A 19,149-nucleotide genomic window follows, 5' to 3' on the forward strand; every position below is an offset into this window, starting at 1 on the left:
AGCGGAGCCAGTCCAAAGAGACCAGGCCTTGCTCATGTACAAACCTCCCACATTGCATCTCCCCGTCCCTTGCCCACATGCGGAAGTAGGAGAGGTGTTCCCCTGGAGTGAGCCAGGGGAAGCCCCCAACAGGAGCAAGCGGGGACACAGGCTGTGACAGCTGCCCCCGTGCGTTTAAGATATCCCACAACTTCAGCACATGGACAGAGACCGGTGATACAAAGTCTGAGAGGCCTGGACAGTCTCTAGGAAGCCATGGGGCGTGAGACAGATTACGACCAGCCAGAAATTTCTCAAGGGGAACCCAAGATTTGGTGGCAGTATGGTGCTGCCAATCAAGAATCCTTTGTAGGACAACCGCCTCATAATATCTTCATATAGAGGGGCCCCCCAACCCCTTAGGATGTTGCAGTGTGCGGAGGGCCAAACGAGGTGTACGACCCTGCCATATAAATTTTAGGAACAAGCTGTTGAAGGCCGAGAAGAGAGATCTGGGCAGCACTATAGGTACCATCTGAAGGTAAAAAGGATTCTCGGCAGTATGTTCATTTTCAGAATGCTGACTCGGCCCATCCATAAGAAGGTGGCACGATCCCATTGCGAAAGATTGGCTTTAATTGTGGTGAGTAGGGGGCAAAGTTACATGTATATAATTGTGCAAACGTATTTGGGTGGTAAATGCCAAGGTATTTTAATGAAGAGCCGCACCATGTGAAGGAGAAAGAGGCCTCAAGCTGGGAGCGCATCGCCGGAGGAATAGCAAGGGGAAGAATTTCCGATTCACTATAATTAATTTTAAAGCTGGAGAGAGAATGGAATCTCCGCAGTTCCGCCATAATGTTAGGGAGAGAAATCAGCGGGTCCATGATGTAAAATAGAACGTCATCGGCATACGCCGATAGTTTATGTTCTGTTGTTCCCACTGTGAACCCTCTGATGTTAGGATTGGACCGTATCTTATTGAGTAGCGGTTCCAGTGTGAGGGCGAATATCAGGGGGGATAAAGGGCACCCCTGTCTGGTCCCGTTTCTAATAGGAAAAGCATTAGAAAGCGTCCCATTTACCTTAACCCGGGCCTCTGGGGAACTATATAATGAGCCTATCCACCTAAGCATATTATGTCCTAGACCCAACCTGGATAGTACCGCCTGAAGATAGGCCCAGTCCACCCGGTCAAAAGCCTTTTCAGCATCTGTGGACAACAAGAGACAGGGTGGACTGGGCCGCTGTACATTCGCCCAATGAATTTGTTGTATCGCTCGGTTGGAGTTGTCCCTAGCCTCCCTCCCCGCTATAAAACCAGTTTGGTCCCGTAGGATAGGCTTAAGTCGATTCGCCAAGACCTTTGCTAAGATTTCAATATCGGTATTCAACAACGAGATCGGCCTATAGCTGCTAGGGATGGATGGGTTCTTTCCCTCCTTTGGAAGAACGGTAATATGTGCAAGCAATGTCTCCTTCGGAAGCGGGGTGCCTTATGCCTGGGCGTTAAAGTAGGTACACATGCGATCAGACAGGAGGGAGGAAAATTTACGATATTATGCATTGGTGAACGCATCCGGGCCAGGGCTCTTTCCTTGCGGAAGGTCTTTAATGACTGCCTCAATCTCCGCCACAGCTATCAAGCTGCTCGCTAATGGATGTGGACAATTGTGGGGCTAATGCCTCCTCTGCGTATTGTGAAATACATTCCAATTTCTGCGGAGGCGTGTGACCCACAAGAGTGGCATACTCCCTAAATGAGTCCGGGATTTTGGAGGACAATACCGTTTGGGAGCCCGAAGCAGTTTGCAACCTATGTACGTGACCGGACGTGCATTGTCTTTTAAGGGCCCTTGCTAATAGCCTCCTACACTTGTTTTCGCATTCATAAAATTTATGAGACGCATATCTGTCTATCTCGTGTGCGTGTAGCAGAGTAGAGAGCTTTTCCCTAAGGGACACAAGCTCCTCATAAAGGGGTGGCGTCAGTTGGCGTTTATGTTTTAAGCTCTGCGGTGCGTAGCTGGGTCAGTAGGGACTGAAGTTCCTCACTGCGTGCTTTTTTGATTCTGGATCCTTGGGAGATGAGCTCACCCCGGATCACGGCCTTGTGTCCCTCCCACACAGAAGCCATCCCCACCTCTCCCGCCATGTTCTCGTTAAAATATAATGATATGGTATCAAAGACCTGCTTGTGTGCCACTGCATCATCGAGCAGGTTCTCATTTAACCGCCATGTCCATTGACGAACTTCTGGCGATAGGGGAGCTAGGGAGATAGAGATGGGTGCATGATTGGAGATCGTCAGAGATCCAATCGACGCGCCAGAGAGCGATTCTAAAAAGCATTGGTCTACCAGTAAGAAGTCTATCCGCATATACACATTGTGTGTGGCGGAATCTTAACGGAAATCTTTTACGGTAGGGTGAAGCACTCTCCAGCAGTCGACCAGATGGTTTGCTTTCAGGGTCTTACGAAATCGCTTAAGGAAGGCAAACGAGTGAGTAGAACGGCCAGATGAAGTATCCAACTGCGGGTCGGGGCTGACATTAAAGTAACCCCCCCCACCACCAGCCTCCCCTCCCGAAACGTGGAAAAGGGCATCTAACATTGATTCCAAAAACTCCAATTGCTTAGAATTAGGAGCATATAGCGCCACGAGGGTAAGCTTGCAAGCAAACAGAGTGCCTTTCGAAAAGACAAATCTGCAATCTGGATCTGCATGGTGTTCTAAGGAAATGAAAGGGCAATTTTTATGTATCGCAATCGTCACTCCACCAGATTTAGGCCTGGGTGAGTTGCTAAGGTACCATTGGTTGTATAGGTGTGTAGGGAAACGGGGAACTGAGTCAGCTCTGAAATGACTTTCCTGCATCAATAAAATGTCTTTGTCTCAAGACACAACTTACTGCATTTAGATGGGGAGCTCAGGCCACGGACATTATACGAGATGATCTTCAGATCAGCCATGGATAATCACTGGCTGCTCCGCCCCAGGGGCATGTGAAGGATGAGGAGAGACCTGCTGCCAATTGAACATAATAAGTCTGAGGTGCTGAAAAGAAAAAACATGTAAGTATGACCCAGTTGGCAAAAAAAGAGGGAAAAATAAAAGCACATATGAATGATACAAAACAAATGAAGAAAATGGGCAAGTAAATAACTCTAACACCGACGGTGCGAGGGTCACTTCCCGGCCAGCCGGCCCAAAAAGGTCCCAGTGACCCATGCACCGTGGACTACCTCAGCCGAGGAGTGTAACTCCCAAGAGTTCACCTATGGGGGTGTGAGTGGGGAGACATCAGACAGGAGCCCTACTAAGGGTCCCGCTCCAGTGCAAGAGCACCTCCAGAAATCAGAGGTGCATTTGAATTATCTGCAGCAGCAAAAACAGTCCTGAAAACAGAAGAAAAAATTAGGAGAAAATGGAAGAAAGGATGTAATCTTCTGAAACTCGAATGGACAGTCAACGTGCAGCAGGGGGAGGCCCCTGATCAGCAGGGACAACAGGGTCTGCCCGTGGTTTGTTGCGGCGTCTGTGATGGGCTTGTTGCAAGGGTTCCAGACGGGCTGGTGCCGGAATAGCCGGGGGAGTGCGCCAGTCAGGTATGTCCACTGCCGGCAGACCGAGGCAGGCCAAAAAGTGGGGCAAGCCCAATTTGTTCCTCAGAGTAATTTGCTGGCCCCCTTTAGTGACCGATAGGCTGAAGGGAAATCCCCAGCGATAGATCAGGTGGGCATCCTGTAAAGTTTCCAGTAAGGGCTTAAGGGCCCTGCGTTGCATCAGTGTGCGTCTCGATAGATCGGGAAAGAGGGACACCTTAGCTCCATCAAAGTCCACATGGCGGACCCCCCGAACATGATGCATGATGCGTTCCTTCAAAGTATATTTGTGCAGCTTGCAAATAATGTCCCGGGGTTTGTCAGGGTCATCAGAGGGGGGTCTGAGAGCCCGATGAGCTCGGTCAATCTCTATACGATCAGGTGCCTCTCTACCCAGGATCTGCTTGAATATCCCCTGTAGAGTAGGGATAATGTCTCTGGGACCCGTAGCTTCCAGTACACCTCATATGCGAATATTGACCCTTCGGCTCCGATTTTTGACATCATCAAGTTGGTCAAGCAAAGAGTCAATGTGTTGATCTTGCATCATACAGCGTGTCTGCAGGGCCTGTAGGGTAGGGTTAATGCTCTCTACGGTCTCCTCCAATGCCTCTACCCTGCCCCCAATGTGGACTGTGTCAGCCTGCAAATCTGTAATGTTCTTTCTAAAAGCCTTCTCCATCCGGGCCATAAAACCTTCCAGATCAGTCCAGGCGGGGGCGGCTAGGATATGTGACCTCAGGTCCCCATCTTCTAAGACAGCCTGTGATCCCACATGCCCAGGTAACATGCGGGGGGGTGGAATCTGGGGGCTAAAGGAAAGAGGTGTAGCAGAGTGCACCTGGGAGCCATGAGGCGAGCTGTGTGAGGCAATGTCCTGTGTCCCCTGAGCATCATGCCGGCCTGGGCTGCTGAAGGGACTGCCTAGGGAGCCCGGTGAGGAGGGAGGAGGAGGTGATGCAGGCGGATGGTGTGGAGAGGAGACAGGAGAAGCCGCGTGTGTTGTTTGGGAACACACACCCGGCACCATCATGTAATTGGCCCCACGATGCCGGCCGCCACCGGTAAGATAAACGTCCATGGAGGTGGATCGGAGCTGAGGCGTCCTCCGGGGGTGCGGGGAATGCTTCCTCCGTGACGGCATCTCGATTGCCCGCTGTCCGTGTGCTAGATGCTGCTGCAGAGGCGGTAATGTGGAGCTGGTCAGACGGAGCTCGGCTTACTCACGTCTGCTCGCTTCCATGCCGCGGCATATAAATATGCTTACTTACCGTAAAAACAGATATTAATGGTTTAAAATAACAAGGTAGGAAGTGGCAGGAGAGGAGCGGGTTAATTAAAACCAGTTAAGGATTAAATAGAAAATCTTTATGCCAAATATATAGATATTGATCTAAAGTAACATGAGCTACAACAGTGTGAGTTTGTACATTTTTAATATGCTCATCTGTTGCGGACATCCATGATGTTTATATACTGTAGTAGTACACAGGTGTGTAATATACAAAATTAGATATTTTTTAAGTTAAGATGTAAAAAGCTGTTGATCTTTTAATATTCTACAAATTGTTTATAAAGAATGCTTTCTTTCATGTTTTATAGGCTTGAAGCATCCAAAGATGATTACAGGATACGCTGTGAAGAGTTGGAGAAGGAGATTGCAGAACTAAGACAACAAAATGAGGACTTAACCACACTTGCAGATGAGGCACAATCATTGAAAGATGAAATGGACGTGCTTCGGTACATAACCATATCATATTTATGTTTTACATAACATTTTATTATCATGTATTACTGTATATCATATATTATACCAATTTAAAACCACTTCTATTTGTTCATTTATATCGATCTGCTATGTATATGCAGAATTCTCTGGTCCTAAAACAGATCTATAAACAAGCATTTTTTTTCTAAACCCTTACATGAGTAGTTGTTATCCCAGCAGTGGTGGTGTGCTTGCCCCTGATGAGGAACTCTTGACATTTTTGGGCTTTATAGTTACCAGTTTTGAAGACTGCTCATTTCTTGTTTGGAGAGATTTCACTATATAGTTTCCTCTGTAAGTGTGTAAAACACAGGCCCTCTCTTATCTGCTTTTAGCTTATGTGTCAGTGCAGTTTTACACCAGTTTGGCACTTGTCTAGTGGGTTAGGGTTAAAACGCTGTGCTCTCTTTGTGGTCCTTTTGTCTATTGGAAGATGTTTCTATTTTATTTTTGTGAAGAGAAGGTACTAAGTGTAACTAATGTAATATTGGTATTGCTGAAACTGTCAGCATATAGTGCTGACAATCAGTATTGTCAGTTTTTGACATTTTTGCTTTACAGTCGCAAATCTGTTGAAGGTTCATCTAAAACAGAGCAACAGGTTTTCTTTAAAGCGTTCTCCGTTACAGAAAATCTCCACGTTTTAGCTCCAGTCAAGTTTTGACATTTTTAAGCTTGTTTTGGAATCCGGCAGGTTGAGCAGCATGCTGTTACTTTTTTTGGTTACTCCATTGGCAAGATTTTCTAATCAACTTTTTTAGCTGCACCCAATTATTGAAGGTATAATAGTGGTAAATCATGGTGTTATGCTACCCAGAGTAAACTTTCCTAATGTAGGATAAATTAATAATTGAAGAATTTAGCTACAAAAATATCTTGCCTATCTTTCTGCTTTCTTAGAGAAATAGTTGCTCACATGTGTGAATCTGTGACACTTCCAGTAAAATAGCAATTAAAGTAAACTTGTCATGAGAAAAACATGAACCATTGACCCAGAACAAGCATGCAGATACAGAAAATCAGACAAAAGTTAGAACATAAGTCAGAACGTATTTACATACTTTTTAGACAGATGACTCAAAGTATTGAAGTCAGAGGGTCGGCACGGCAGGCAAGCAACTAACATTTTCAGAAGCACAGGTCTGTAATGGCATCCTCCATATTTTTGTCATGGCAAGATTCTTTTAAGAAGTTTAATTATATATTGAGACTGTTGTACTGTATTTTGCTCTCCTCCTTTGTAGTGTCCACTTAGAACTTGCAGACTAGTTTACAGTGTCTTTTGCTTCACCCTACATTAATAATATGCAGCGCATCAAAGAATGGCAGCTTTCATCTGAGGTTTATCAAACCTCAAATATTTTTCTTTTGTGACAAGTTCCTAACAGCTGTTGGGAGTAGAGTGTTTTATGATGATCTTTTCAAGGGGGTAACATTTTTGGTCTTAAAATCATGCAAGCATGTTTTGCTTTATGTATTCTTTCAGGCATTCTTCAGATAAAGTTACCAAGTTGGAAAGTCAGGTTGAGTCATACAAGAAAAAGCTGGAAGATCTGGGAGATTTAAGAAGGCAAGTAAAGCTGTTAGAGGAAAAAAACACCATGTACATGCAGAACACAGTCAGCCTAGAAGAGGAGCTCAGGAAAGCCAATGCTGCTCGGAGTCAGCTGGAAACCTATAAGAGACAGGTATACCCTGTACACTCATCTTTTATTAGGTTCAATGACTGCACCAATACTGTTCTTGGGTTTTAATTGCAATATATATACATCTTTGTAAACAGGTTGTTGAGTTACAGACCAGACTATCAGAGGAATCTAAAAAAGCAGACAAGCTGGAGTTCGAATACAAAAGGCTGAAAGAAAAAATTGACAGTTTGCAAAAAGAAAAAGACGTAAGTGATAGTGACCTTACTGCTTTTTTTTAATGTAAAGAAATCCTGTAATGCCCCCCACTGCGTGTTTTATATGTCTTGCATGGTTGATCGTTAAATAATATTTCTGTGTGACCTTCATGGTTTAGAAGATTTCTCTTCTCTTTCTTTTGAATTTTTTTTTTCAACTAACATAGGGATTTGTAGACCAGGCACTAGTGGCGTGGTATGTTGACGACTACTACAATGAATTTGCCAACATTTTCAATTCCTGGTGTCCATCGTGCAGACCGTCTGATTTTCTCATGTGGTATAATTGCTCAAGCGATCTAAGTGGGAGCAGGTGCCTGTCAAAACTAGGTGTCTGCTCTTTGGAAGAAAAAAAACTTCCAAATATAGGGGGGGGGGGGTGTAGCGGGAGAAGAGGAACTTCCCTTTTTAGGTGCAGTTTCTTTTTTTAAAGGTTAACTGCACTTTCGTGGGGAAAAAAATGAGCATATAGAAAAAATAATATAAGGACTACAATTGCGACACAACTCCTTTTGTAATTGAATGTTGTTAAAAATTACCTTTCCTTTTCAATCTGCATCTCTGTAACGCTCTAAAAATGCATTGCAATATGGCTACCTGGAGGTGTTCTGTACACAGAGTGTGACAGAACGCCCCCTAGAGACATCATTTCCTGCTTGTGTGATTGGCTCATCGATTTTCTCATAAGTCTGCACTAAGAGGAGTCAGATTTCTGGCATCCCTTGCAACAAAAATTTCATTTTTGGTGAAATCCTTTCAATAGGAAATCACGGCTAAAGGGATGCAGACCCAGCAGCTTTTCTGATTAGTGCTCTGCAGGTTCACAGCTGATTGATAATTATGAAACCACTCTCATTAGACTCACTAAGAACATGGGCACAGAGGAACAAACATGGATTTCTTCAGAATAAGAAAAGGTAGGAATCTGCTACAAAGTTTGTTAAAATCTTTGTAATGTACATAGATGACCCAGAGCGGAATGTTTTGTTGAGGAAAAAAAAAAAAATAAGTAGCGTTACGCTTTAAGTATTGTAGATTTTTCAACCTTTCTGTGAATCTTTTATTACAAAATGAGGTTGCCCAATTTACACCAGTTTACTTTTTTTTTTTTTTTTTTTTTTAATACCACAGAGACTACGTTCCGAAAGAGATTCTCTGAAGGAAACTATTGAAGAGCTGAGATGTGTGCAAGCTCAGGAAGGTCAGCTTACCACAGCAGGTAAAACTCCAACAGCCTGTGCCTGTTTCCTGTGTGGTGCTCTAACTCTGTGTTTCTCAACTCCAGTCCTAAAGACGCCCCAACAGGTCATGTTTTCAGGATTTCCCTCAGATGAAACAGCTGTGGTAAATACTAAAGCAACGAAACTGATCAAATCACCTGTGCAAAATAATGGAAAGCCTGAAAACATGACCTGTTGTGGCGCCTTGAGGACTGGAGTTGAGAAACACTGCTCTAACTGCAGAAATAGGAAAACCGTTGCGTTAATGGGGGTTTACTAAAGGCAAATAGGCTGTTCACATTTAGATCTTGGTAAATGAGGTCTGCTGATTTCCATTATCCAATCATGTGCAAGCAAAAATGTTTTTTTTTTTTATTTGTGATTAGGTATACTTTGCAACGTGAAACTTCATTATATTTGTAAAAAAAACCCTTGCAAAAGTTACTTTGCCTTGCCTTTTGTAAATCAACACCAACATGTATGCTAGTCTGTGTGTGTACATATATTTGAACTTCTGAGCTCTCACAAACTGGAGAACATCTCTATATATGAAAACTAAAAGTGTGAGCCTGCACAATTATATGAATATTTAACAATTCACAATTCATGCACCTTAAAATATTTAAACTGTCTAAATGAGCTACAATCTTTCTCCCCCTGAAAATCTCTCTATTAGCAGTAATTTTTTCCTTTTTATTTTTTAAGTATTTTATATTCATTTATGTACTTGCATCATCAGGCTTGATCGCTCTAGGTAACCAGGAACCAGCGGACAGTCTAGCTGCAGAAATTGTGACACCAGAAATAAAGTAAGTGTTGTGTCTATTGCCTTCCCAAATTTTAAAATGAAAGTGAATGTAAACCCACTCCTATATCCAGTGAAGTTGACAGCCTTAGATGATACACAGGGATGAAACCAATCTCCCTACAGTATGTCACAAAAGGGAGTACACTCCTTAAATGTAAGGAGTACACTCCTTACATTTTTGTAAATATTTTATTCTATCTTTTCATTTGACAACACTGAAGAAATTTTGAAATAAAAGGGGAAAAATATGGAGTTTGGGACTTTACATGAGGCATAAGAAAGTAGGTCCAATGCCTCCATCTCTAGTTGTCAATATGACTATGAAAGAAAGGTTGGGACTTTGTATGAAACATGCAACTGAAACGTGATACTGGACGGTGGGTGTCTGACCAAAACATTGTAGATTGTGACTGTACATACTGGATCTCAATTTCACAGCAACACAGGACAATATATGCATAGGAATAGTATTTATTTCACATATAATACATTTGTAGCTAAAAGCATTGTATTAAATAGTAATAACATTGTAAAAAGTCAGGCACATTAATCCATATATCACATAATAGGTATATAAGAAATCATGATTATTACAGCATAATACAATAAAACAAGGTAAAAATTGACATCCCATATAGTGTATATCATGAAAGCATCAGGGTGGCTCAACGCGTTTTGTGTAACTCTCCACTCATCGGGAACAGATGCTGGTAATGTCTGAAATTAATAAGGTTCAACTATTGGTATGGGGTCTCAAATAGCACGAGAGTGGGGAGGAATAGAGAGGAAAAAGTACAAAACACATATAGGGCAAAAAACATCCACCCAAACTTACAGATCACCTATGGTTCTGGCTGAGAGCGGCGGTGTCATTTCTTCACCCCACTGAAGAAATTACACTTTGCTACAATGTAAAGTAGTGAGTGTACAGCCTGTATAACAGCGTAAATTTGCTGTCCTCAAAATAACTCCACACACCACATTAATGTCTAAACCGCTGGCAACAAAAGTGAGTACACCCCTAAGTGTAAATGTCCAAATTGGGCCCAATTAGCAATTTTCCCTTCCCGGTGTCATGCGACTCGTTAGTATTGCAAGGTCTGTGGTGTGATTGGGGAGCAGGTGTGTTAACCACTTCAGCCCCGGAAGAATTTACCCCCTTCCTGACCAAGCCCTTTTTTGCTATACGACACTGCGTCGCTTTAACTGACAATTGCGCGGTTGTGTGACGTTGTACCCTTACAAAATAAGTACTTTTTTTCCCCCCACAAATAGAGCTTTCTTTTGGTGATATTTGATCACCTCTGCGGTTTTTATTTTTTGCGCTATAAACAAAAAAAGAACAAACATTTTGAAAAACAAAACTATTATTTTTTACTTTTTGCTATAATAAATATCCCAAAATAATAACAAATTTCTTCCTTAGTTTAGGGCAATATGTATTCTTCTACATATTTTTGGTAAAAAAAATCACAATAAGCGTATATTGATTGGTTTCGCAAAAGTTATTGCGTCTATAAAATAGGGGATAGATTTATGGCATTTTTATAAATTTTCTTTAATCGCCTTTCAGGACAGCCTTGGAGAGAGTGCAGCTCCGCCCATTTTCCAGGAAACAACACATGTAGCCTTTAAATCCCTCCTCTTCCACCATGGCTTCAGTTATTGTGCTTCCTCCGCCATGGTGGAAGCGCATGCTTCTACCGAGGTGGAGGATGTAGGCTTACCTCTGTCTTTTTTTTTTTTTTTTTCTTTTTGCAGTGACCATTCCCCCCCCCCCCCCCCCAATACGAGTGGGGGGTGTTCTCTCCAGCTCAGGGGATGCAAGGGCCCACGGGAGGCGCCACGTCTGTGTGCCCGGCTGTGGTGGCCAGGCGGGTGCCGCTGCTGGTCAGTGGCATGTCGGTTCCGGGTCCCGGTCGGCGGGTGATGTCATATCCAGTGACGTGGCTTTCTGTGGGGGTGTGGTGCTAGTGGTTCCAAGCACCTGGAACGCAGAGACTAGGGGGGCGGGTCCGTCGACCAGCGCTTCCGGTTCCGGCCCTCGTTGATGACGCTGGGACCGGAGAAAAAAAAACAAAAAACAGGTGGTTTCTCAGTACCCCGCTGCGTTCTCTGCCAAAGATGGAGGCGAGACCGGCCACGGCAGAAGCAGCTGCCCCAAGCACCGGTCAGGCCCAGATAAGAGTGGCACAGTAGTGCCTTTATTCTGATCCATATGGGCTTATGTTTTGCTGTTTTGTTGGATCCTCCTTGCAAGGAGCCTGTGGCTGCATGGTCAAAGGTTACTTCACTCGGACCCTGCAGTGTGGATTGGGTGGTTGCTGTTGGGATTGCACTGCTCAGGGCACTGTTTCCTTTCTGTCTGATGGTCTAGCTGTGCACTAGGGGTTGGTAAATGACGTTAGGGGCCCTTGGTGAGTTAAATTTTTTCTCATTGCAGGAAAAAGCGTTAGGAAAAGTCCAAGCATTCAAATCAGAGGACACCAAGTCAGAGGAAATGTCCCTCCTGCAAGAACCCCCTTAGAGATTCATGGCAGAAGGCAATGAGCAGGTTCTGTATTAAGGACTTGGTTGAAGAGGAAATGTCCCAGCAATACAAGGACTTGTTCTCTTCAGTACAGGAACTTATGAGCTCACTGAGTTCAGTCAAGTTCATGCTGGTACAGAGCCCGGCAGGCCAGGTTGAGCCCCAGCATCCACCATCCAGCCCGAGGGCATCCTCCTCCAGAGCAGTGGAGGTTGTGGACTCGGGTGATGAGGCGGCAAATACTCTTCCCTACCTCAGGGATTCAGACGACGAGGAAAATGTTAGCTTGTACCTAGAGGCTCAGCTATCTTTGGAGGAAGTGGACGACCTTCTGAGAGCGATCTACACTACCCTCGAAATCCAGGAGGAGAAGGTGCAACTGTCGGATCACGACAAAATGTACCAGGGACTGGATGACACTAAATACAGAGTATTCCCAGTCCTAGAATCCTCTCAGAGACGGTAAAGAAGGAATGGAAGGACCTTGAGAGAGGCCCCTTCTTTTCCAAGACCCTTAGGAGAAGGTTGCCCTTTGAAGATAAGGAGTCAGAGATATGGAATAAGAAGCCACGGGTAGATGCTGCATTCTCGCAGGTTTCCCGACACACAGACCTAGCATTCGAGGACATGGGGGTGCTGAATGATGCGATGGGTAAAAGAGCGGCCACCCTCCTGAAAAAAGCATGGGATTCCACATCAGCCAGCCTCAAACCCACTATGGCTTCCACGGTTGTCGCAAGGAACCTTGGCTGCTGGGTAGAGAAGCTGAAAAGCCACGTAGAGGCAGGCACATCACAGAAAGATCTTTTGGAGTCCTTTCCATTTGATACTGAAGGCAGTAAAGCACATGGCTGATGCATCTGCTGAATCACTTAAGATGTCAGCAAGGTGGTCAGCGCTGGTGAATTCAGCCAGACGTGCTCTCTGGCTAAAAACTTGGTCTGGTGACACAGCTTCCAAGATTAAGCTGTGTGGATTACCTTTCTCGGGTGATCTTCTTCTTCTTTTTGGTCCGGACTTTGAAACAGTCTTGGACAGGATAGCCAACAAGAAAAATGCTTTCCCTTCCAAGAAGAAACAACCGATCCAAAATTTTCATGCTGTTCAACAGCCCCACAAAAATAGGGATCAAGACCACAAGAGCCGCTGGGAAGAGGAGGAGTTCTCTTCAGATTTCCCCCAGACCAGCCCCCTAAAAACAAATGACAGTCTTACCCTAGTAGGGGGAAGATTGTCTGGCTTTCCCCTACAGTGGAACAAAACAACGACAAGCCTGTTTGTGAAAAACGTCATCTCCCAGGGATACAGTCTGGAGTTTTTAGAGCCACTCCCAAGCAGATTCTATGTTACGGCCCTGCTAAGGGATCAGGAAAAAAACTTCTGCAATGATGAGCCTGCTGCAGGATCTGATTCGACAAGAAGTGATTATCCAGGTCTCAAAAAGTCAAGAAGGCCGAAGCGTCTATTCCCATATCTTCCTGGTGAAGAAGCCTTCGGGGAAGTATCGGTTGATTCTGAACTTAACGATCCTGAACAGATCGATTCGCTACAAACATTTCAGGATGGACCCGATCCATTCAATCACGAAATTACTGACTCCAGACTGTTTGTTTCATGGCATCCCTAGATCTAAGGGACATCTATTTGCATGTCCTGATAACTCGGGCTTCTCAGTGCTTTTCTACGTCTGGCCCTCAACTTGGGGACCTCAGTCTGGCATCTCCGATTCAGAGCTGTGCCATTCAGACTTTCATCCTCCCCCAGAATCTTTACAAATATAATGGCGGAAGCTCTGGAACCTCTGAAGCTGAGAGGGATTTCAATCATCCAATGTTTGGACGACCTGTTGTTTTTCGCAGACTCCAAAGAACAACTCTTGACAAATCTCCAGGTGACTTAGGGTGGCTCTTGAATCTAGAAAAATCAAATTTAGGGCCCACGCAGGAGATGAAGTTCCTGGGCTATACCATAAACTCGGTGCTTCAAAACGTTTCTGCCAAAGGAGAAGGAGAAGATCCAATCTGCGGTGAGATGGGTTCAGACCAACCTCTGTGTCAGTCAGATCAGCCATGGCAGTCTTAGGCCTTCTCACGGCATTGATTCCAGCTATTCAGTGGGCCAGATTAGATTCCAGACCCCTCACAGATGAATATCTTACAAAGATGGTCACACCAGGAGCTGCTAAAAAAAACAGATCAAACTTGCCTCAAATGTAAAGCGGGTGCTCTGGTGGTGAAGCTGTTGAAGGAATTCAAACAACCTGGCAAAATGTCTTTCCTCTGTCTTTCCCCTAGACAAACGTCTAACAGACGTGAGTTCTTGAGGCTGGGGAGCCCACCTGGACGGTCAAACCTTTCGGTCAAACAAATCGGAAGCCCCGAAAGTCCTCAAATTGGCAGGAACTTAAGGCAATCTTTCTCGGTCTCTTAGCTTTTCAACAATAGTAAGGGGACAACACATTCCGGTTCTCTCAGACAATACAACTGCAATAGCTTATGTGTTGAAACCACATAAAAAAAAAAAGAGGAACCAGAATCAGAGGGCTCCTAGAGCTGGCCAGTAAGCTACTTACCTGGGCAGAACAGAATGTGGCCTCATTGTCAGCAGTCTATCTGAAAGGATCCCAGAATCTGCTAGCAGACCTCAAATAGATCTGTTCACCAGCCAACAGATCTTGAAAGTACAGAAGTTCTTCTCTCTCCACCGAGAAGACCAGGCATAGATACTCTTGCCCATCAGTGGCATTACCAGTTGTGCTACGCCTTTCCCCCCTTTACCCCCTTCCCCCTGATACCACTGGTTCTAAGGAAATTCAGGGAGGAAAATACCAATCTGATCCTGGTCACTCCCTTCTGGCCAAAAAGGCCCTGGTTCGCAACACTACTAAACCTGGCCACAGGACCTCCATGGAAGCTGCCGTCCAGAAAGGACCTGCTAACGCAGGGGTGGGTGAACCATCCGGAAGCAGACCGACTACATCTCACTGCTTGGTTTCTGAGGAAGACCTCCTAAAAGCCAAGGGACTGTCTGAAAAGTTAGCGGAGACCCTACTTTTCAGTAGAAAAGAGGTAACTCGGGCCATATACCTGAAAGTTTAGAAAACATTCAATTCCTGGTGCACTAAGGGCCTCAAGGTCAAAAGACTAGTGTCAGTCTTAGAATTTCTTCATGATGGAATGGAGAAGGGGCTGGCAGCCAACACCCTGAAAACCCAGGTGGCAGCTCTATCAGGTTGTTTTTTGCACGAAATAGGCCAGTATCCCTCAGTTTTTCCCAGTTGGGATTTGTCTGTTTTACAGGGTCTCATGGGAGCTCCGTTTTGAACCCTTACAGGAAGCATCCTTACAGAACATGGTTCTTAAAACCAACTTTTTCTGGTAGCCATCACGTTGGCAAGTCGGCGAGCTTCAGGCCTTGGCAGTCACAGAACCTTTTCTGAAGGTCTTTTCAGACAGAGTGATCCTTCAAACAGACCCAGCATTCCTATCCCAGGTTTCTTCGACCTTTCACCGCTCACAGGAAATAGTCCTGGCCACTTTCTCTTCAGCTCCTGCCAATCCAGGAGAAGAAGCTTTTTCACACACTGGACATGAGGAAATGTTTGTTACACTTTCTAACAGTCACTAAAGAATTTAGAAGGTCAAACACTCTTTGTGATATTTTCAGGCTCATGTAAATGGGGGAAAGCTTCCAAAAGCACGCTAGGCAGATGGCTTTGATTGGCAATCACAGAGGCCTACAAGGCCAAGGGAGAAATACCCCCCCCCAGGTATTGCTGCTCATTCTACGCAATCAATGGCAGTTTCCTGGGCTGAAAGGACCCGTGCTACGCCTGAACAAATTTGCAAGGCTGCCACTTGGTCCAACTACTCGACATTTCTCCGACATTATAGGTTGGACTTGCTGTCTGCCGCAGATCAAGCCTTTGGCAGGAAGGTACTTCAGGCAGTAGTCCCACCCTAGGGTAAGTTTCTTGGTTATCCTCTCCAAGGTTGTCCTGAAAGGCGATTAGAGAAAGACTTAGACATAAGGGTATTTCTAAGAGCCTTTCAGGACAACCGCTACTTCCCTCCCTTGTTTATCTTAGAAGTGGTTTTAAGTGTCTATCATGGTTGTTTAGTGGTTTTCTGTGCTTTGTTTTCCAGTATATCGGAGACCACACAATAACTAAAGCCATGGTGGAAGAGGAGGGATTTAAAGGCTGCATGTGTTTCCTGGAAAATGGGCGGAGCTGCGCTCTCTCCAAGGTTGTCCTGAAAAGCTCTTAGACTCACCGGTGATTGGTATTTCTAATGCCGCGTACACACAAGCGGACTTTTCAGTATCAAAGGTCCGACGGTCTTTCTGACGGAGTTTCGAACAACCGGACTTGCCCACACACGAACGGACTAAAGTCCGTTCGAAAGTCCGTTGGTTTGAACGTGATGACATACGAAGGGCCTAGAATAAGGAAATTCGTAGCCAATAGCTGCCCTTGCGTCCTTTTTTTGTCTGTTGGACTAGCATACAGACAAACGGATTTTTCGACCGGATTCGAGTCCATCGGAAAGATTTAAAACATGTTCCAAATCTAAAGTCCGTCTGATTTTCGACAGAAAAAGTCAGCTGAAGGTCCGATGAAGCCCACACATGGTTGGATTGTCTGACGGATTCGTTCCATCGGACCAGTCCGGTCGAAAAGTCCGGTCGTGTGTACATGGCTTTAGTTTTTTTTTTTTTTTTTTTTTTTTTCTTAGTAATGGCGGCGATCTGAGACTTTGTTTTTTGTGTTTTTTGTTATCGTGACTGCGACATTGCGGCGGACAGTATGGACACTTTATAAAAATGCACTGATTACTGTGTAAATGTCACTGACAGGGAAGGGGTTTAACACTAGGGGGCGATCAAGGGGTTAAGTGTGTTCCCTGGGCGTGTTCAAACTGTGGGGGGATGGGCTCACTAGAACATGACAGAGATCACTGCTTCCGAACGCTGGGAGCAGTAGATCCCTGTCATGTTGCTAGGCAGAACAGAGAACTGCCTTGTTCACATAGGCACCTCCCCGTTTTGTCTCTGTGTCACGTTCGCGAGCCACCAGCGCACATAGTCCAATGACGCAGTGACATACGGGTACGTTGTTTTGTGCACCCATGCCACTTTGCCGACATATATCGGCGTGAACCATTCGGCAAGTGGTTTAAATTTGGTGTTCTCATTCATATTGGTCACTGGAAGTTCAATATGGCGCCTCATGGCAAAGAACTCTCTGAGAATCTGAAAAAAAAGATGGCTTAGGCCAGTGATGGTGAACCTTGGCACCCCAGATGTTTTGGAACTAGAGTTCCCATGATGCTCAACTACACTGCAGAGAGCATGAGCATCATGGGAAATGTAGTTCCAAAACATCTGGGGTGCCAAGGTTTGCCATCACTGGCCTAGGCCATCTTTATGTAGAGCAACAATTATAGGAAGATTGCCAAGACCCTGAAACTAAGTTGCAGCATGGTGGCCAAGACCATACAGCGGCTTAACAGGACAGGTTCGCCTGAAAGACTAACAGGTGGACTGGATTGGAAAAGGGTCCTTAGACTTGCGGTGTCGCCTATAGGTCTACCTGTAAAAAGGAGAGGTATAAAATATATATATACAGTCAGGTCCATAAATATTGGGACATCTACACAATTCTAATCTTTTTGGCTCTATACATCACCACAATGGATTTGAAATGAACAAGATGTGCTTTAACTGCAGCTTTAATTTGAGGGTATTTACATCCAAATCAGGTGAACGGTGTAGGAATTACAACAGTTTGTATATGTGCTTCCCACTTTTTAAGGGACCAAAAGTAATGGGACAGATTAACAATCGACCATCAAACTTTCACTTTTTAATACTTGGTTGCAAATCCTTTGCAGTCAATTACAGCCTGAAGTCTGGAATGGATAGACATCACCAGACACTGGGTTTCATCCCTGGTGATGCTCTGCCAGGCCTCTACTGCAACTGTCTTCAGTTCCTGCTTGTTCTTGGGGCATTTTCCCTTCAGTTTTATCTTCAGCAAGTGAAATGCATGCTCAATCGGATTCAGGTCAGGTGATTGACTTGACCATTGCATAAAATTCCACTTCTTTCCCTCTCTTTGGTTGCTTTATGCTTCGGGTCATTGTCCATCTGCACTGTGAAGTGCCGTCAAATGAGTTCTGAAGCATTTTGCTGAATATGAGCAGATAATATTGCCAGAAACAATTCAGAATTCATCCTGCTGCTTTTGCCAGCAGTCACATCATCAATAAATACAAGAGAACCAGTTCCATTGGCAGCCATACATGTCCACGCCATGACACTACCACCACCATGCTTCACTGATGAGGTGGTATGCGATGAGGTGGATCATGAGCAGTTCTTTTCCTTCTCCATACTCTTCTCTTCCCATCACTCTGATACAAGTTGATCTTGGTCTCATCTGTCCAAAGGATGTTGTTACAGAACTGTAAAGGCTTTTTAAGATGTTTGGCAAACTCTAATCTGGCCTTCCTGTATTTGAGGCTCGCCAATGGTTTACATCTTGTGGTGAACCCTCTGTATTCACTCTAGTGAAGTCTTTTCTTGATTGTTTACTTTGACACACATACACCTACCTCCTGGAGAGTGTTCTTGATCTGGTCAACTGTTGTGAAGGGTGTTTTCTTCACTAGGGAAAGAATTCTTCGGTCATCCACCACAGTTGTTTTCCGTGGTCTTCCGGGTCTTTTGGTGTTACTGAGCTCACCGGTGCGTTCTTTCTTTTTAAGGATGTTCCAAACAGTTGATTTGGCCACACCTAAAGTTTTTGCCATCTCTCTGATGGGTTTGTTTTTGTTTTTTCAGCCTAATGATGGCTTGCTTCACTGATAATGGCAGCTATTTGGCTCTCATATTGAGAGTTGACAGCAACAGATTCCAAAAGCAAATAGCACATTTGAAATGAACTCTGGACCTTTTATCTGCTCCTTGTAAATGGGATAATGAGGGAATAACACACACCTGGCCATGGAACAGTTGAGCAGCCAATTGTCCCATTACTTTTGGTCCCTTAAAAAGTGGGAGGCACATATACAAACTGTTGTATTTCCTACACCGTTCACCTGATTTGGATGTAAATACCCCTTAAATTAAAGCTGAAAGTCTGCAGTTAAAGCACATCTTGTTCGTTTCATTTCAAATCCATTGTGCGGGTGTATAGAGCCAAAAAGATTAGAATTGTGTTGATGTCCCAATATTTATGGACCTGTGTATATGTGTAATATAAATATGTAATATAAATATATATATATATATATATATATATATATATATATATATATATATATATAT

General features: G+C 44.4%; 1 protein-coding gene across 2 annotated transcripts in view; it reads left to right on the top strand.

The window, feature by feature from the left end:
- The window catches only part of HOOK3 (hook microtubule tethering protein 3), a 133,440-nt gene that overhangs the window by 58,034 nt on the left and 56,257 nt on the right, over positions 1-19,149 (top strand). For both annotated transcript variants that reach the window (XM_073592077.1, XM_073592085.1), the window contains exons 10-14: positions 5,188-5,328; positions 6,843-7,044; positions 7,140-7,250; positions 8,391-8,478; positions 9,219-9,288. In XM_073592077.1, coding sequence (XP_073448178.1) covers positions 5,188-5,328; positions 6,843-7,044; positions 7,140-7,250; positions 8,391-8,478; positions 9,219-9,288 — 612 coding nt within the window. The remainder of the gene's footprint in view (positions 1-5,187; positions 5,329-6,842; positions 7,045-7,139; positions 7,251-8,390; positions 8,479-9,218; positions 9,289-19,149) is intronic.

Source organism: Aquarana catesbeiana, linkage group LG01, assembly GCF_042186555.1.
Source record: "Aquarana catesbeiana isolate 2022-GZ linkage group LG01, ASM4218655v1, whole genome shotgun sequence".
Taxonomy (NCBI): Eukaryota; Metazoa; Chordata; class Amphibia; order Anura; family Ranidae; genus Aquarana; species Aquarana catesbeiana.